Source organism: Doryrhamphus excisus, linkage group LG4, assembly GCF_037039965.1.
Source record: "Doryrhamphus excisus strain RoL-2023G ecotype Guam linkage group LG4, RoL_Dexc_Guam_v1.1, whole genome shotgun sequence".
Classification (NCBI taxonomy): domain Eukaryota; kingdom Metazoa; phylum Chordata; class Actinopteri; order Syngnathiformes; family Syngnathidae; genus Doryrhamphus; species Doryrhamphus excisus.
The window spans coordinates 7,596,895-7,614,868 of record NC_136360.1 but is presented as its reverse complement, the minus strand read 5'-3'; the positions used below and the strand labels follow the sequence as shown (position 1 = coordinate 7,614,868).

At 39.7% G+C, this 17,974-nt stretch overlaps 1 protein-coding gene across 8 annotated transcripts in view; it reads left to right on the top strand.

The window, feature by feature from the left end:
* celf5a (cugbp, Elav-like family member 5a) overlaps positions 1–17,974 on the top strand; it is a 219,618-nt gene that overhangs the window by 165,910 nt on the left and 35,734 nt on the right. For 6 of the 8 annotated variants that reach the window (XM_058073574.2, XM_058073572.2, XM_058073576.2 and 3 more), the window contains exon 4: positions 14,200–14,328. In XM_058073574.2, coding sequence (XP_057929557.2) covers positions 14,200–14,328 — 129 coding nt within the window. The remainder of the gene's footprint in view (positions 1–14,199; positions 14,329–17,974) is intronic. The other 2 variants (XM_058073577.2, XM_058073570.2) reach the window with 1 other exon arrangement.

Genomic DNA, 17,974 nt, shown 5'->3' with positions numbered 1-17,974 from the left:
TCAACCCACACTGCATCGAATGTCTTTAATTTATTATTCTGGGCTGAAATAGAAATTTCATTTTGTTTTGGCCCAAAGCGACTGGCAAAACTGCCCTGGTTGAGATGAGTAAAGGTCAGCGGGAATTAAAATGCTTACTGTAAGGTTTGTCAGAGGGAGAGGAGCCAGAGGAAAAGGCCATCTGCCTGAGAGTTGACTCGAACTTTTGGTAAGAGGGATGAGTTCAGTTTTGTACAGGGGTACAATACACACCGCTACGCAACGTGAAGGTGACACTTCAATCCCATATTCCCGTAAAACCTGTCTCAAAACCTCAAGACAACTAATATTGTGAAAAATATTTGTGTGTATGTCCCCCACATGCCTGTATGCACGCCCTGTCCCTAATAAGATCCATCCATTTTCTGTACTGCTTAGCCTAACGAGGGTCACTGGCATGCTGGAGCCTATCCCAGCTGTCTTCGGGCAAAAGGCCGGGTACACCCTGGACTGGTAGCCAGCCAATCACAGGGCACATATAGACAAACAACCATTCACACTCACATTCATACCTATGGACAATTTGCGGTCACCAATTAACCTAGCATGCATGCAAAAGAACAATAGAAATGTTGTCATGTAATATACAAACGTTGAAAAACCAAGCTATACTTTTGACAAAGGGTATCCTTTTTACAATTATAGGGCCAAATTTGACAATTTTACTATATTAACATGTTTTATAATGGCAAAAGCTTGACTTTGAAACTGACTATTTGTCCTTATCTTCTATAGAAACTGTATGATCTATCTGTGAGTTATTCACGGCCTCACAATAGGTTTTAAATATGCAATATAATGTACATGCGTAACGGCAGGAAGAATGTTTGTTTCAATGTTATTGTACTGCCGCTTCTAAAAAAAATACACAAATATTTTGCATAATTCTTCTATTATTGTTCAAGTGACATCAACATACAGCAAGGAAATCAGCACAGGGAGGAGGTAGGTTTTGGATGAGAGGGTCAGCAAAAGGACAAAGGATTCAGTGTTGTGATGTGTCGTTGTTTAGGATTCATTGTGACAGTCATTACTGCAGCGAGGGACTGTTTCCACAATAACAAAACCTGCATCTTTCCCTACACATAAGCGAGTCTTTCTCATGTCTGAATAAATAATTATGTTGTTACATTTTCATATAAGGAAGGACACATGGTTGTTTTAAACAATCCTCAGTTTCATACTGTTCCCTGTCACTTAACCAATGCATTCTGGAGATTTGTATTTACCACATTGCCTTGAAAATCAATTCTGCTCAGTCTATGTTGCCTCTACCACCCACGCTCATTGATTTCATTTTATTTTTGCTTGATACCAAATGAAATCTATTGAACAAATCATGCAAGAGGGGAAGATGGGTGGAATTGCAAATGATCACATATGAATTCATCTCTTAGCAGGTTGCCTCATGCATTAGATTGACTGTATTTGTCATCCCGTGTCCTGCTATATGCGTAATGAAATTGCTCGACTGTAACACCAGCATGCTTGATTTTGGACACAGAATGCAATAAGTCAAATGTATGATTAGGAAAGGGGAGCAAATATGCAGACATGGTGAGCCTGCACCCAAAAAGCATCATAGCATATAAATTATAGGCACAGTCATCATTATGCATTATGTCCTTCATTGACTAACTTTCTGTTCATGAGTGGTTAGTGCGCAGGCCAAACAGCTAGGAGACCCGTGTTCGATTCCCTCGGGTATCTTATTATCGTATTTTGTTATTCCTTATCTTATTTATATTTTATTATTCCTTATCGTATTTTGTGTGAAGTTTGCATGTTCTCCCCGTGCGTGGGTTTACTCGGGGTACTCCGGTTTCCTCCCACATTCCAAAAACATGCTAGGTTAATTGGCAACTTAAAATTGTCATAGGTATGAATGTTTACAAAATAGAAAGCAAACCAAACACCTCCTTTGCACATTAAGATGCACCTACCTAAAAAATTGCACATTATTATTATTTAAAAAAACTATGATTTGGAATGGGGGCTGCACAACGGATAAGTGGTTAGCGCATAGGCCACACAGCTAGGAGACCTGATTCAATTCCACCCTCGGCCATCTCTGTGTGGAGTTTGCATGTTCTCCCCGTGCATGCGTGGGTTTTCTCCGGGTACTCCGGTTTCCTCCCACATTCCAAAAACATCCCCGCGAGCCTTGTGAGGATAAGCGGTATAGAAAATGGATGGATGGATGTTTTGTTTTATACTAGGGTATAAATTACTGTCATTACTACTGTATTTACTATTTTTATCTCCTATCCTGGCTATTTGTAGATAATAGTAATACTAATACATAGTAATGCATAACAACCCATTCTCTCCATACAGAGGACGCATATTTTGACAATACTTCCAAGGGTTTATTTCATTGCCAGGCTAAATGTGCTGGTTTTCAGTCATCAAAATATGGTCACCATGCTTTATACCATATTGATGCAAAAATAAGCCAAATAATTATTCAATATTAGTTAAACAAAAAATACTATCTTGTGGTCAATATTATAGTGAATTTAAAACCATGACAGTTTTGACAGCTTCACCAATTACTATTATATTAAAGTTAGCACTATATCTCATCCTACATTATTTGCTAACAACCTTTGTTGTGTGTGAGTGACAGGAAGAAAAGCTCTGACTCATGTGGCACCACCTGCTGGTTTGCATGTATATGTTTTTAGTCAGTGGTTATGATATGACTCACTGGGCTGTAAATGGCCAAACTTTATCTGCTTCACTGTATCACCTAGTATGTCTGTGTTCACATTGTGTCCTTGTCTTGTGTCTTCTTTCTGATCAGAACAGCTCTAGAACATTCTACATCATTCATTCATTCATTCATTCATTTTCTGCCGGTTATCCTCACAAGGGGTGCTGGAACCTATTGCAGCTGTCTTCGGACGAGAGGCGGGGTACACCCTGGTCACCAGCCAATCACAGGACACATATAGACAAACAACCATTCACAGTCACATTCATACCTATGGACAATTTAGAGTCGCCAATTAACCTAGCATGTTTTTGGAATGTGGGAGGAAACCGGAGTACCCGGAGAAAACCCACGCATGCACGGGGAGAACATGCAAACTCCACACAGAGATGGCTGAGGGTGGAATTGAACTCGGGTCTCCTAGCTGTGTGGCCTACGCGCTAGCCACTCATCCGTCGTGCAGCCCCCATTCCAAATCATAGTTTTTAAAAATAATAATAATGTGCAATTTTTTAGGTAGGTGCATCTTAATGTGCAAAGGAGCTGTTTGGTTTGCTTTCTATTTGGTAAACTATAGCTCTTTTTAAAGCCAGGAACATCAATAATACAGATTTAAAAGTTCTGAAGCCACTTTTTCATTTGCAGTATGCGCCGATCGGAAATTATACACAGCGTTGCCCTCTGAGTGCTAAGTTTCCTGGTGTCACTGAAGCTACAATTACTTTAAGAAAAAAAAAAGTAATGCACCTGCACGGGACGACTCAAAGAGGAAGCCAATTTGGTATTTGAGGCTAGAGGTTCTTCCAACATTGTCCCCAACCAAATAGAAAAGCACTTATCGCAGTGAGGCGGAGGAATCAAAACAGGAGCTCTCAAAGGCAACATATTATTTCTTTCTGCAGCTGTTATTATTCTCACTGCTAACCCATCTGATGTTCCACCCCAAATTAATGACGACGGCCGCACATTTCCACCTTTCTTTTCACACATAGAATAAAGGGCTTCTCTTTGGAGCTCCATGTTTTATTTTTTGTTCTCCATTGACTCTCATGTCGCTAACATGAAAGTACGGCTGGAAAAGTGAAAAGGTTCTCGCAGTATTTACTGTAATTGGTGTGTGCTTTTCACATATTTTATACCACCGTAACTAAAAGCAATTAGTTAGTATGCTATTGTGGATTAGCCAAAGTGGTGCAAAGTGTGTTGTCTATAGTAACCCGAATATAAAGCGGTATTTTTCCTGAGGAAAGGAAGATATGTCTTATATTTGGAGTTGAAAGATTTCTACATACGAACCTTTTGCTTGATCAGTGCCACCCCATTAAAAAACACCAATTAACATGCAACTGGGAATCAGCCACATTAATGTAAAATGTCAATAGTAATCCCTCTTTGCACTTCAAATTCTACTACTTCACTCTTTCATGTTTTTTTTCAAAATATATCAATTAATTTCAATCAATATATCAATCAATTTGCCTAAATGAAGCATATGCAAGCATAAAATGGCTAAATGAACTAAAATACAAATATAAGGCACTCAGAAGATGCATTCAAACACATAGAAATATGTAGTATTCTACGTCGGTCACTAGATGTCAGTAATGACCTGGTGTCAGAATTGAATTGAATCTCACAACAGCCTACAAGCAGCTAAGAAATATGATGCTCCCTTTTATTTTCTTGATTTTTCTGTTTTGTCTTTTTTTTGTCTTTTTTGTCTTCAAAAGTACATAAGAAAAAGATGGATCCTCTTAAAATTAGGGTGATCTTATTTCAGAGCATTTCTTACTGGAGGTGTGATAACATCGTAAAAGTTGAGTTGCTGTACTGTTATTATGTGACAATTTCATTATATCCGAGTGAAAGTGTCACCTTTAGATGAATGCACCAGCCTATACGAGTAGAACCATTCAGTAAATAGAGTGATTCATGGAAGGCGTTTACAAGCATACAAATGTGCAACATGGCAGTAAGTGTTGTGTGTGAGATGAGAGGCTGTGGTTGCTAATTGTTGCACCCAAGACTTACAGTTAGGCAACACTAAATATAACAAAACACACAGTCCCACATAAAAAAGGGGATTTAGAATCTGCAGCAATTGGGAACGCTATCCTTTTAAATGGCATTCGGCATACAAACATAGCGGCTCCACGTACATGCAGCATGCACCCCCAGGAGATGTCTGTCACTCAACATCTTCCACAGATATCCTCACACGCTGAATGAATGAATCAGTGCAATGTAATGGCTGCTGTGTTCCATGCCCCCGCTTTGGGGATTTTTAGCTGCATGTCTGCACTGCTGCTACTCTATATAGCCTTCAATGCACAATTGGAGCCTCCTCGAGACTGAAAGACCCTTCCCCCTCCCCACATCCGCACCTCCCTCGCCTGCAAGCACATCAGCTGAAAGGAGAAAAATTGAGGGCGAAATTGCTTAAATTATTTTATCTGCGGCATATACATCTCAGCAGATTTACACCCAATATGATAACAAAAGTGAAATATTACTGTCGACTTGGCTGCATTACGGCTCTGCTCATAAATCTTGAAAAGTGCTGTGTGTAGCTACTGTATATAAACATTTACAATATGGCAGTCCTATTTATATTGTCTGCTTTCATATAATGCCACCTGAAGGGCATTTTGGCATCCGTTATGATATGGATTTTTCCTCTATATTGCCTTTCTTCTGCATCCAGATACAGTAGTCCACCTTTGGCAGTATTTAACACAGCGCTATAGCCTGTTTCTTAATTATTTTCTCATCGCTCGTCTGACACTGATTCATGAGGCTTATGTTGGACGCGCCCTCCCAACAACACCCCCACCTCCTCATCTCGAAAATGCACTTTTTTACTCCTTTTTTCCCCTGCCAGAGTATTCTTTTTCTTTTCTCTTTGTTTGGGTCTTCTTGCCCTCAATTTCACCCTATCTCCTGTTTGACGTTTATATTCATTTTGTTCTCATGAGGACGTAGTAGAGAACTGTACAAAGTGTTGAAAACTATATTACCTGCTATCCTAACTGGACTACCTGCCAACAGCAGTGCACCCCTTGCTTATAAGTGAATTCCTGCAGCCCATTTTGGAATTTTACAAACCTACCTCATCTTTTAAGCCGTTTAACTATGGTATACTTTAAAATTTGAAAAAAGATGGTGAACCAACAAATGCCGTTACACAACAGCCCCCCCCCCCAAGCGAGTCTGAGCTTTTTTTCCTGTCACTCACACACCAGTGACTTTTGGATTTGTCCTTATTCAGTCGCATATTACACTCCAGTTAAAAAAATAAATAAATATAACAAACATAGCACACCATTGACTGTATGCATGATTGTTTGTGACGATCATTTAAACTTGGATCCTTTGCTACAGTATAACAGTGGTGCAACAGTTAGCATGCAGAAATTTAGCGGTGAAAATTATATATTGATATCATCAAGTGTGTGTGCAAGGACACTTGCTTGTATATAACTAATTCATCCTTTTAACTGACTAGCACATGTGTCGAATTTGAGCATGATTGATTGGAAAAACATGGCTGCCATTAAACAAAATGAGCATTTGTCTAATGCAGGGGTCGGCAACCTTTACTATCAAAAGATCCATAGAAAAATAGACTGGAGTCGCAAAACTTGATTTCAAAACAATATCTTATAAACTTTTGAAAGTTTGAATCTTTCTTAATTTTTACAAGTTTTAACACCAGAATACAACAAATAGAAATGCAGTGTGCATGTGTAATGGATGCCAACTCATAGGATACTAATCTTGGTTAAAATCTCAATACCTGATGCCTGAAGAAATATGCATCGAATTGCGAGTCTGCCAAGATTTTGATTGACTGCCAGATTTGGAGGGAATTTTGTAGTAGTTCAGAGGAGAAAAAGCGGAGTAGATGGAATACACTTGCTGGTATAGGGTCTCACAGAAAGTCGCATTCCAAGGATGTGTATTTTTCCCATTCAGGTGTTAAAATAATACTTGAGCATTGCGAATGGAGCCACAACAAAGAGGCTGAAGAGCCACATTTGGCTCTGGAGCCGCTCTGGAGCTGACCACTAGTCTAACGATATAAAGCAGAGGTAGGGAACCTATGGCTCGGGAGCCAGGTAGGGCTCTTTTGATGACTGTATCTGGCTCTCAAGCATTTCTTACCACAATAAAAATTTATTTTTGCTAACATTTTAAAGTAAACCATCACAGAAATGACTGTTAAAAATAATATTCAAAATCAACAACTTTCTTATGCATTTTAATTCATCCATCTACGTATATTCTGCTGCAATACGGCCAACCATATCTATCTTTCCTGATGATATTTTCCAGGTCAAACACCAAAACTTGATTATTACTGGGTAATGCTGTAGTCTACCTCGGTCATTGAGATGTCAAAAAAACATGTAAGTGTAAACTTTCCTCCTTTAGTCAAATAGCTAAAGCTGCAGAACCAAGCCTTCTGACGAAGATGGCCAAAAGAATGAAATACGTCTACGGAGTACGGTGCAAAACTATGTAGCAGCAGAAGTTGTATTAATGGCAACAAGTATTTGATTTATTATTAGACATTGCGCTGCTCACGAAAGTGTGCTGGCCACACCCCATTGGCGTGGGGTAGTGTGCCTGGTCTACGTAATTAGAGCCCATTATCTAAAACTGTTGGTCTTACATAAAAATGCACACATTTTATTGCATTCAATGTTTAAAAAAATGTATATGGCTCTCACAGATACACATTTTAAAATATCTGGCCTTCATGGCTCTCTTCGCCAAAAAGGTTCCCGACCCCTGATATAAAGGATAGTAAGGATCCAGTGCGGACCAAGCTGAGGCTTTGTCATGCCAACATTGTATAAATAGCCACTTGATTTTTGAGCATGGTTCCAATAGAAGTCCATGTTGTTTGGCTTTGTTGTGGCGACTGCATAACAGGCATCATCGGTTTTAACGGCGCTTAGGTGAGAACCAACGCATTGTTTTCTTAGTGATGCATGCAGTCACCCAGCAACATGTCTGAAGTTGCAAGCGCTAATAAGCCACCTCATTAAGGCTAGAAGCGTGTCGTGGGCCTCACTGTCATCTCAGTGGGTGAGCGCGCCCGCTTCAAAAGACAGCTGCAAATACAATGCTAATTTATTTTCGGAATGGGTAAACAAAACTATTCTAACCAAAGAAGAACGGCCTGGGCATAGTGACAAAAAAAATGTCTGTCTCTCCGCTGATGATGACATAAAAAGGCTCATTATTCAGGCGTTAATTTGGCTCCCTGAGGCACGCCAAAAACCTCCGGACGCCTTCCCCTCATTGACTGCACCCCGCCAGTGATCCCTAACATGCTTAGCATCCGCTGTGGCTGTCAGGGCAAACACATACCCAGCCTCTCATTAACGTAAAGCAGTTAGATCCCCATATATGTCATAAATTGGATTAAATTCCACTGGCTAAGCACTGTGATCTCTTAGGGTTAATTAATTTCATTGCGTTCTGTCTGTGTTTTTAATGCTTCAACACATGCTGACACTGTTATTGTGTGGTATCCTGCTTATTGGGGGAGTATAATAGGCTTGTGAAGGGGGCGGGTGTTTGGTATTCTGGACACAAAGTGATTTGATTGTTGCGCACAAGGCTACAGTAGCCGCATGGTGTTGATACGCTGGATCCATCCTCCTGCTCTTATCTTCTTTTAAATGAGGAGACAAACCGGATGCCATCTCTTCATTTCAGCGTCGGATGCTATCTCAGTTAATATATTTATCCATTCATTATTATCAGCCAAGCTAATACCGGTCATAATTTGTTGTTATCGCCGCCACTGACAGCCACATTTACACATGCATGGAATGACCCTTTTCCAATGCTTCCTGTTTCCACTATTCTGCATTGGAACATGACTGACAGCCCTGCTGCTGTATAAGTTGTTGTCATAGTAACCATCCCGCCGCTTTGTCCCAGAATCTCAGCGTCGTTCCTAAAACCTCATCCTCCTTTCCCGACTTCTCTTTCATCCATTCCAGCTTATTGAGGACTGCAATTTACAGTATGGGCGAATCCTTCCCTCACTTTTCTCACTCACCACTCTTTTCCCTGCTTCTTATTCTTTACACCTTCTCTTTCTTTCTCTCGCAGTGCCCACATTGCTTTTCACTGAGTCTCATTGTACTGTCCAAATCCTTAGCAGTCTGTGGTGCTATCACGCCAGAATACAGTAATAAGTCTCTGTGTGACTCGGTTGGAATACAGATGGTCTACGCAGACTTTATGCATGGGTACCAGGATAGCAAGAAGAGGCATTTTGCATTTGCTCTAGCAGCTATAAGTACATTGATTGTATTTTAAATGTTCCCTATTATGCAATGTTGACATTTTAATGATGTTCTAGTGGTCATAAGTGTCTCTAAAGTATATTTATGAGCACCAAACGTGATAGAAATTCATCATCTCCCACTCTTGTCTCCCACTTTTGAAATTGCGGGTTTTCACAACATAGTGAAGGAACAACTTTCCTCTATCAAGTCTTGCCCCTAGCGAGATGTGTCCACCCCATATACTGTATGCACTACTTCATGAAGTAAAAATTAAAAAAACAGGCTTCGCTACACATCTTAAATTAGAGCATGTTTTGTTTTCCTAGGATGATATCGTAGGATCAAGTGGTTAGCATGTTGGCCATGCAGTCGGGAGATCATGAAGACATGGGTTCGAATCTCCGCTTGGGTATCTCTGTGTGGAATTTGCATGTTCTCCCCGTGCGTGCGTGGGTTTTCTCCAGGTACTCCGGTTTTCTCCCACATTCCAAAACATTAATTGGTGTGAATGATTGTGAGTGTGAATGGTTGTTTGTCTATATGTGTCCTGTGATTGGCTGGCGACCAGTCCAGGGTGTACCCGACCCGGGATAGGCTCCAGCATACCCCCATGACCCTAATGAGGATAAGCAATATAGAAAATGGATGAATGTCTGGAATATTCTAGGATTTCTATTAAATTGTAGCTGTGGGTCTTATGGCTTTGAATGTGGAGATTTCATGTAACTTCCAGTGTGTATTATGCTTCTTTTCTACTTACGTTCTTCTTGTCTTAACATTCCTTGTTGAAACTGCCACTTCTATGTGAATATGGACATAGACACATTTCTGTTCCGCAATCAAGTGTAGCACACTTCCCTGGCCACAGCATACATGAGATGGACCTAGACCCGGTTCGTTGTGTTATAGAAATACCGCTATTCTTGGTTTTCAGCATTCTGAGTTGTGTCGTTTCGTGGCTATGCACACACTCCCCTAAATTGCAAGCCAAAACAACATCAGCAAAGTCTCTGCACAAAGCCATCCTCAATCCTCAAAACAGTAGAACAAAACTCTTTAACACTACACATAACTGCCAGGTCGCCTTGGTATCCTTGATCATGTTAAAGGATCTATTCCTCTGAGAGCAATGCAGAGTAGTGGTTTTATTACCGAGATGGAGAGGTTGCTTTTTTAATACCTATTTTATTATGTCATAATAGTTTAATACATTTCTTTATTTAGTGTATTCATTCTGTATTTTATGTTTTTCACATAATCTATGTATAAGCTATAATTTAGGTGTAACATCTGACAAACACCGAAACCAGACTTCCATCATAGTCGAGGGACATCAAGGACCACCGGTGGAAAAAATGACTCTAAATAATGAAGTGTATACTGTGGGCCAATGGGTTCAGTTGCACTTTTAGGGGTAGCTATTGATTCCTTTCAGCCTGAGGTGACAACCTTGCTATTTCAGTGCATGTGTATTTAAACATATGAGAGCCTGTGCATTGGCTCAAAGTCTATCCCAATTCCATCATGTTCTTGAAGAAACAGTGGTAATGCAAATGATGGCAACATTGGTGGTCGTGTGCGGGGGTACATGTCACCCCTCCTTCGAATTTATCCACCCCCAGCAAAAAGGAAGTACCATCTCGGCCTTTCATTTTCCGGTTCAGGGCTTTCCTCCACACATTTTTTTTTTTTCAGATAAATGCTCTCCAATCCACCCTGACAGATGTCACATTGCATCACTACCATTTTGATGCATGGCCTCTGATCCTGCCACTTGCAATAAGGAGGGTGCACCAGGGACACGCCCTCCTCCCTAGATAACACTGTGACAAGCTTGATTATTTTATAGGTGATCATTTGTGCCGTCCAGTGCTTACACACTGTAATGTGGGTCAAGGACCAAGCAATATGACATAGTGTGTAATAGTCACAGGTAGTGGGGGGCATGATAAGATGATTCTTTATCTATCATTGACGATTTGTTGTGACTCATCACAGGCAATTGAATGAGTTAATGTCATCAATTTGCCGACTAGTTGCTACTGGTTTATTGCCATTCTGTTGGTCCCGTCTTTGACTGGGGGCATTTCTTTCATTTTATGAATATCTTTCCCAAGAATAGATGCTGTGATATTTTTATGAACAACTCTTTCATGTATTCTCCATCTGGGAACCGCTTCCTCCTCCTTACAATCTCAAATGCCGCCACAACACTAGCAGCTGTAGATGAGTGTGGAGCCTTCATCCACTTCTTGAAAGTATGTTTGCGTTGCTCAACCTTCCGTGATAGTTTCAGAATCGCTCCCTTATCACCCATCTGCAGTTGGATACTTTTCCGAAAAGCTGAGTGCTTGTTTTGAAAATGTCTTTTAACATCTTGCGGTTTCTGTTGTTTGCTAATTTGTCACCGCGTATCACGCATATGGTTAAACCAGTGGCATTAGCAGTGAAGGCAGTGAAGGTATGTCCATTCAGAATTATATTATCTATTTTCTTCAGATTTTTTTAATGGATGTATTCATGGTTACGGATAACATTTTGCAGCTGTAAATGTGTGCAAGTGTAAACATCACTTAAAGGGGAACTGCACTTTTTGAAATTTTGCCCATCATTCATAATCCTTATGTGAAACCCTTTTCTGTGCATTATAACAGCTGTGGTGTTTCCTTATTACAGTGGAATAAATCTAGGAATTGTGTATTTTTTTCGTCAGTGGAAAGTGAACAGAGGGGGTTGAAGTTAGCACATCCAAACACCTGCATCCATTGGTCACTTGTGTAAATACTCATTTTGTAACAGAAGAGAGACACTCTTTTGTTATAGTTAGCTTGTGTATTTGGATCTGAAATTGTTTAGCTCAGAGCCTCAAGTTTCAATTGCAGATTTTTTTTTCTCCTTGTTCTAACAAAGCATCATTCATTCCCTGAACACAATTTCTTTTGGACTATCTTTCTTTAAGTTACTATAAAAAAATAATACCCAATGGATCATTTCTTTGAATGTCCAGCTGTAGTTACAAATCACCCTCTGACATGACCTCGCCACTGTGCTGTTTTGTACAAATACTCTGTATGAAGGCCGTTTTTTTAGTGCATCTTCTGCCAGCCTGCAGAGACTGTCGCGTTCGAGTTGTACATCAGTAAACACAACATGTCAGGTCAAGGTAAAGATCAGATCCCCACTGCGCTTAACAGAAGTCAGCAGCGTGCGGGGCCTATCTATTGAAAAGTCAGCGTTATTCACCACGCCATGTCTAGGCAGTCGCTCTCTGGCAGGATAGGAAAAGACGAGGCTATTGTTCAGCTGAGCGGCACGCTGAAATATTTCTCTGGCGAAACAAAAAAACACTGGATCAGCAGCAATTAGTTGAGGAGTAAAAAAGAAAGAGATAAAGAGTGGACGGCAGTTGGGAAAGTGCAGGGTGGAAAATGTAGAATCAGCGTTGAGAAAAGAGAAAGAGGAAATGAATAGCGCTGGTGTGGGGGTGGGGGTGTGGGGGGTAGTTTAAAAAAGCAAGGTAGTAAATGGGAGAGAGGATCATGAGTTTCCGGTTAGTAAAGATCAGTTTGAGACTAGAGGTCCGTGGAGGCATGTTCCCACCAAGTGGTACAGTTCACTTCAAATTTCGAAAGGTAAACCCTTATCTGACAATCTTGACATCATTGTTGCTCTGAATGCAACACATTTGACCACAATAAAAATATCGGTATCTAAAAATTCAACATAGATAATATTGGTGTCAATGAAAGGAGAGACAGTGATTCACGTTGTGGACTCCACTATAGAATATAGAAGTGCATGTTTTCTACACTTCTGTTTCTTAAGCTGATGGTTAAACCTTTTTAATATGTTGCCTTGACTTAGGCTGAATTGTGTTTAGCATAATCTTTGTCATTTCTTGCATATTTTCGATAAAAAATGGACGCTGACATATTATTGGTATTCATGTTATGCACAGCTATTGAGGACTTATACTGTCATATTGAGTTGAATTGTGGATTATTTGTGAATTATATCAAGTACTTGGAGGCTCCAGCATATCCATTAGTACAGTGGTTTCAAAGTTTCAAAGTGTAGGTTTCAACATCGTTTACATGTTTTATAGTAAGAGATCGATAATGTTGAGTGTGCACCCCGATATACATGTACAAGATATATAAAAAGTAGGCTGTGAAAGCACTCATGAGCTAAGAATTACACACAGTCATTAGTTACTTACTGTATGTTGTGTACAGCGTTTGTTTGTATTTTAATTCAAGATTATTTCAAACATTAACCTGTCGAGAAAATGTCTGTTATTATTTAATTAATTTTATACTGCTTATACTCACAAGTGTCGCGGGCGTGCTGGAGCCTATCACAGCTGACTTCAGGCGAGAGGCGGGGTACACCCCGGACTGGTCGTCAGCCAATCACAGGGCACATATAGACAAACAACCATTCACACTCACATTCATACCTATGGACAATTTGGAGTCACCAATTAACCTAGCACGTTTTTACTGTAATTTATTTTCTGAATGTTCTGAACTCTTGTAATCTAATGTTGTATTGAACAGAATACTGCTGCCCAGGGGGGGGGGGGGGCATCTTGTGGATGTAGCTCAGCCTCACATAGCTGCCATCATATTGACCACAGACTGCTTCAGACTGAATCAAGAGCACCTCTAGTGGTTACAGCCAAATAATGCACCCAGTTTTGACTCAATTGCTTCAGTTAATCAAAAATGTATTCCACACAATCAAGCCAGTAGGCCTCTCGCCTGCCTGTAATATTACATTTGTATTTGGATACATGAGTGTAAATATGTAATTAGATGCTAGAAAAGTGTAACAAAATAATCATCTTGAAGTGTTGAAAAAGAGGGTTTATATGAGGGTGTGAACTCCTCATAAACCTCCTCATTATTACCCCTGACCACACTATTGCCCCCACTAGCTGCAACTCATATGGGAGGAAGCTCACTGATGCTAAAAGATTAAAACAATCAGTCATGAGGAAAAAAAAGATCATACACTGTGACCCAAACTTGACCCGGGCTAAATAATATAATAATTGTGCGAGCATACAAATTTCACTTGATAATGAAAGTGTAATGGAATTCCTTTTGGGTTTCTTCTCTTCTTTTCCAGAAGACAGGAAGTTGTTTGTGGGAATGCTGAACAAACAACAGACAGAGGAGGATGTTTATCGCCTGTTCGAACCCTATGGAGTTATCGAGGAGTGCACGGTCCTAAGAGGTCCTGATGGCAACAGCAAAGGTAGGCGCCGTGACACACTTGTCAGCAGGAATTTAGGTCACTGACAGAGTGACCTGACGCCGTGAGTGAACATCCTTGTCATTTAAGGGGGTGTATGTATAATGTATTGTATGTATAGGTCAAATAGCCATTTCACTTTCTTATAAAAAATGTTTGCTATGCATTATGATTAGCCAGACAGCTTTAGGCTTAATGAAAAATATCAAACCATTTTTGGGAATGAAAAAAATTAAGGCACAACGTTTTTCCAAAATTAATATAGATTAAAACTTCTATCCATCCTTCCTTCTTCTATGCCACTTATCCTCATTAAGTTCACAGGGGTATGCTAGAGCCTATGCAATCACAAGGCACATATAGACAAACAACCATTCACACTCACATTCATACCAGTAGATTAAGACTTGCACAATTCAATTAAAACGTAAATAAATAAAAGATTCTGTGCACATGTTGATTGATGAAATCTTCTAATTTGTCAGATGGCGTGGGCATCGCTTGTGCACACGCCCTGTCAGGTCACCGCGCAGCTTTTCAACCATAGATTTCAAACTGGAATTGAGTTGGGCCATTCCAAACTTTCATTTTCTTTTGGTGAAGACATTCTTTTAGTAATTTGGATGGATTCCGCTTCTGACACCAAGGGCACTGATCGATAAAAACTTGACTGTGGGATCAATGTGTGAATCCCACTGCAGGAGTCCCAACTATTTGTTGGAGAGATGCTGCTTCCTGACTAGCGTTTAAAATATAAATATAAATATAAAATATACTCACTACACATTTTCAACACTGCGCAGCAAAAAGAGGACAGAGCCATTTATCAGTAATTGTAATCACATACAGTAACAGTGAACACGTCATTTTAAAATGCTGACTTTGCCGTCTAAAAGTCTTCTCTCAGCATATAGAGAGGTATCTCATATCTAGAAAAAAGAAAAACAACTTCTGCAATGCAAAACCAAGATTTCAATCCCACACTGTCCTCATTTTATGCAAAGATAATGTTAATGCGAAGCCGGGTTTTTTTTGTATGTACGTATGTCGTTGTGTGGTTACAGTTGTGAGAAGACACCAAAATACCTTGTTTGTTGTTGTTTTTTTTTAATGTATGTCTATTATAACATTGTATGGACATGTTTTTCATCATTTGGTGACCGTAAAAGCAAATAATACAGTTTAAATGATTACAATCATGGAATTGAATTTTAATGAGTGTGTAAACTGCTAAAGCCTGCTTTTATGGTCAGTAAACTTAATACAATACTGTATTTCATAAACAATTACAGGGTGCATTTCTATTTATAAGAGCATATAACGTGTGTTTTACACTTGTAATGTGCAAATAAAGGTTTTGTAAGCACTTAAGCCTTAACTTAAGGATAACCTTTGCTTTTCTATCATTAAATAGGGTGCATTTTCATAAGTAGATGATATATGTTTGTTAGTTCCCAAAACGAAAGATTGTTAATCATGTGGTGGACCTTATAGTTGTATCTCCCCAATATTTGTCCACATCAATGCGCAATTATTAAGAGTGGTTTCCCGCTGATGCAAAGTCAAAACAGGCTGGAGCCAAACAAAGCCATGAAGATGAGCATATGACAATAGGTGCAAATTGTGCAGCCTTACTGTCATTTGAAATAACATGGCCAAAGAGTATTTCAGTACCATTTTCATTACAGTATATCTTCTCAAGGGACAATACTATAGATGGATTACTTGGATATTCAGTACTTTAAACTAGTCAGTGTACATCCTAGTTTCCCAAAGTGGGGTACGGCAATTGTCACAGAGGGTATGTGAATACAAATAATAAACAATTAGAGCTTGACACAGGCACCTGAATGCCTCACGGTGCAAGGAGAACGGAGCGGAAAGGAGACAGAGCATGAAGTTGTTCCTTGGTCCATCATCCAACATCTGGAGGAGCAGTTCATTGAGGGGAAATATGCATTCTAACATGTACTGTGATATTCCAAAGCAGAAACTGGGTCCCATGGCAGTTTTCCAACATGATAAGGAGCACAAACACACCTTCAAGGTGAGAAGTGCCTTGCTGAGAAAGGTGCCCAAGTATGTTTCCTCCAGAACTGAACCCAATTGAGCAGCTCGAGTGGAAAGGTGTGGAACATCCACCAGCTCCACAGTAACAACCTGTGTGGCTGTGTGAAATTTCATGGCCAAGAATATTAAGGCAGTGCTGGATAACAATTGTGTTCACACTAAATATTCACACAATTTGGACATGTTCACTATGAATAATAGGTGTGTGTTGAGTTATTGTCAGTGAACAGTATATATATATACTGACATTTAAGCTGTACCCCGACTGCTCAAAGTTGTATCCAAGATTAATTGTGCCATGAGATGATATAGTAAAATGGTACTGTATGTCCCAATATTCACCTCATATAGGAAATAAAGTTTACCACAATGCCACTGGAAGTTATTGTTACCTTAAGGCATGCATGAGGCAACCCAAAAACTTTTGGAGACATCAATTTCCTCTGACATATAGCAAGGTGCAAGGGGGGACTAGTTGTTTTTCATGTCGGTGCAGCCTATTCCCCAGCTAGCACTTATGGAAATTGTTGTGGAATTATATCTAAAAGGGCTGGAAGCCAGAGCATTGTGACTCTGCAGTAGTTTGGAAGAAGAGGAGGAGTAGGAGGAGGAGGAAGGGAAAGATGGATGTCAAAACAATTCACATATCCCTGCTGTGAAGGTGCACAGGGCCAGCCCAAGGAAGCTTTATTTCTCTTTGTATAGCTCTGCAGTGTGTGCTCTGTATCCAGGTGAATTAGCGATATATGTAGTAAGTGAAACACACCAGAACACCAGAACGTAATGTTCTAATCATCTTCTATCATCTACAATCTACTTCTGCTTGGCCTGCTGGTCGTTCATTGGTGGAGCAGATCGCTGGTGAAACATTTAAGAATACAAAAATAAACACACCGTATTTCCTGATTTGATCAAATTGAGGCTGGAATTTTGCTGTAGTTTGCAAACATTTTCCAGTTGGTGTAAATAAACTGCTTGAGTCCAACTCTGGTCTTAATCGATTTTTATCACAAAACTTTCTTAGCTTGTAACAAAAGAGTTTACTTGTTATACAAAATGACAACCGGAATTGGAAGTCGCCTGTCGATGATGTCATCAGCAGTTGAAATGTTAACACACAACATGTTTTTATAGTTTTCCATGTATAAAACAATTACAAATGAAAATACATGATTAACATGATGATGATGAGGGATAAAAGAACATTTATGGTTACTTTTACCTTCAAAGATGTGACTGTGTGATGTGAGAAAATACATGGACGACATCTTCCTGTTTTATTATGAATTGGTTCTTGAATTCTATCGTGTTTCTGACCTTCTTTATCAAAATGATGACACTTGCAATTTTCTTTGGCTCCATTTTTTGGTTATTGAGGTGAGACACACTATTTAATTCAAGAAATAACTCATTGCAAAACAATGTGTCTGTGTGGTGTTAACATTTTTGGCTTTCTGGAACAGGTTCATTGGATTTACATAATATCTAATATGGAAATTTGATTTGGTTAGCATCCTTTCTGGTTAAAGTCAAACCACCATCCATCCATTTTCTATGCTGCTCATCCTCATTAGGGTGC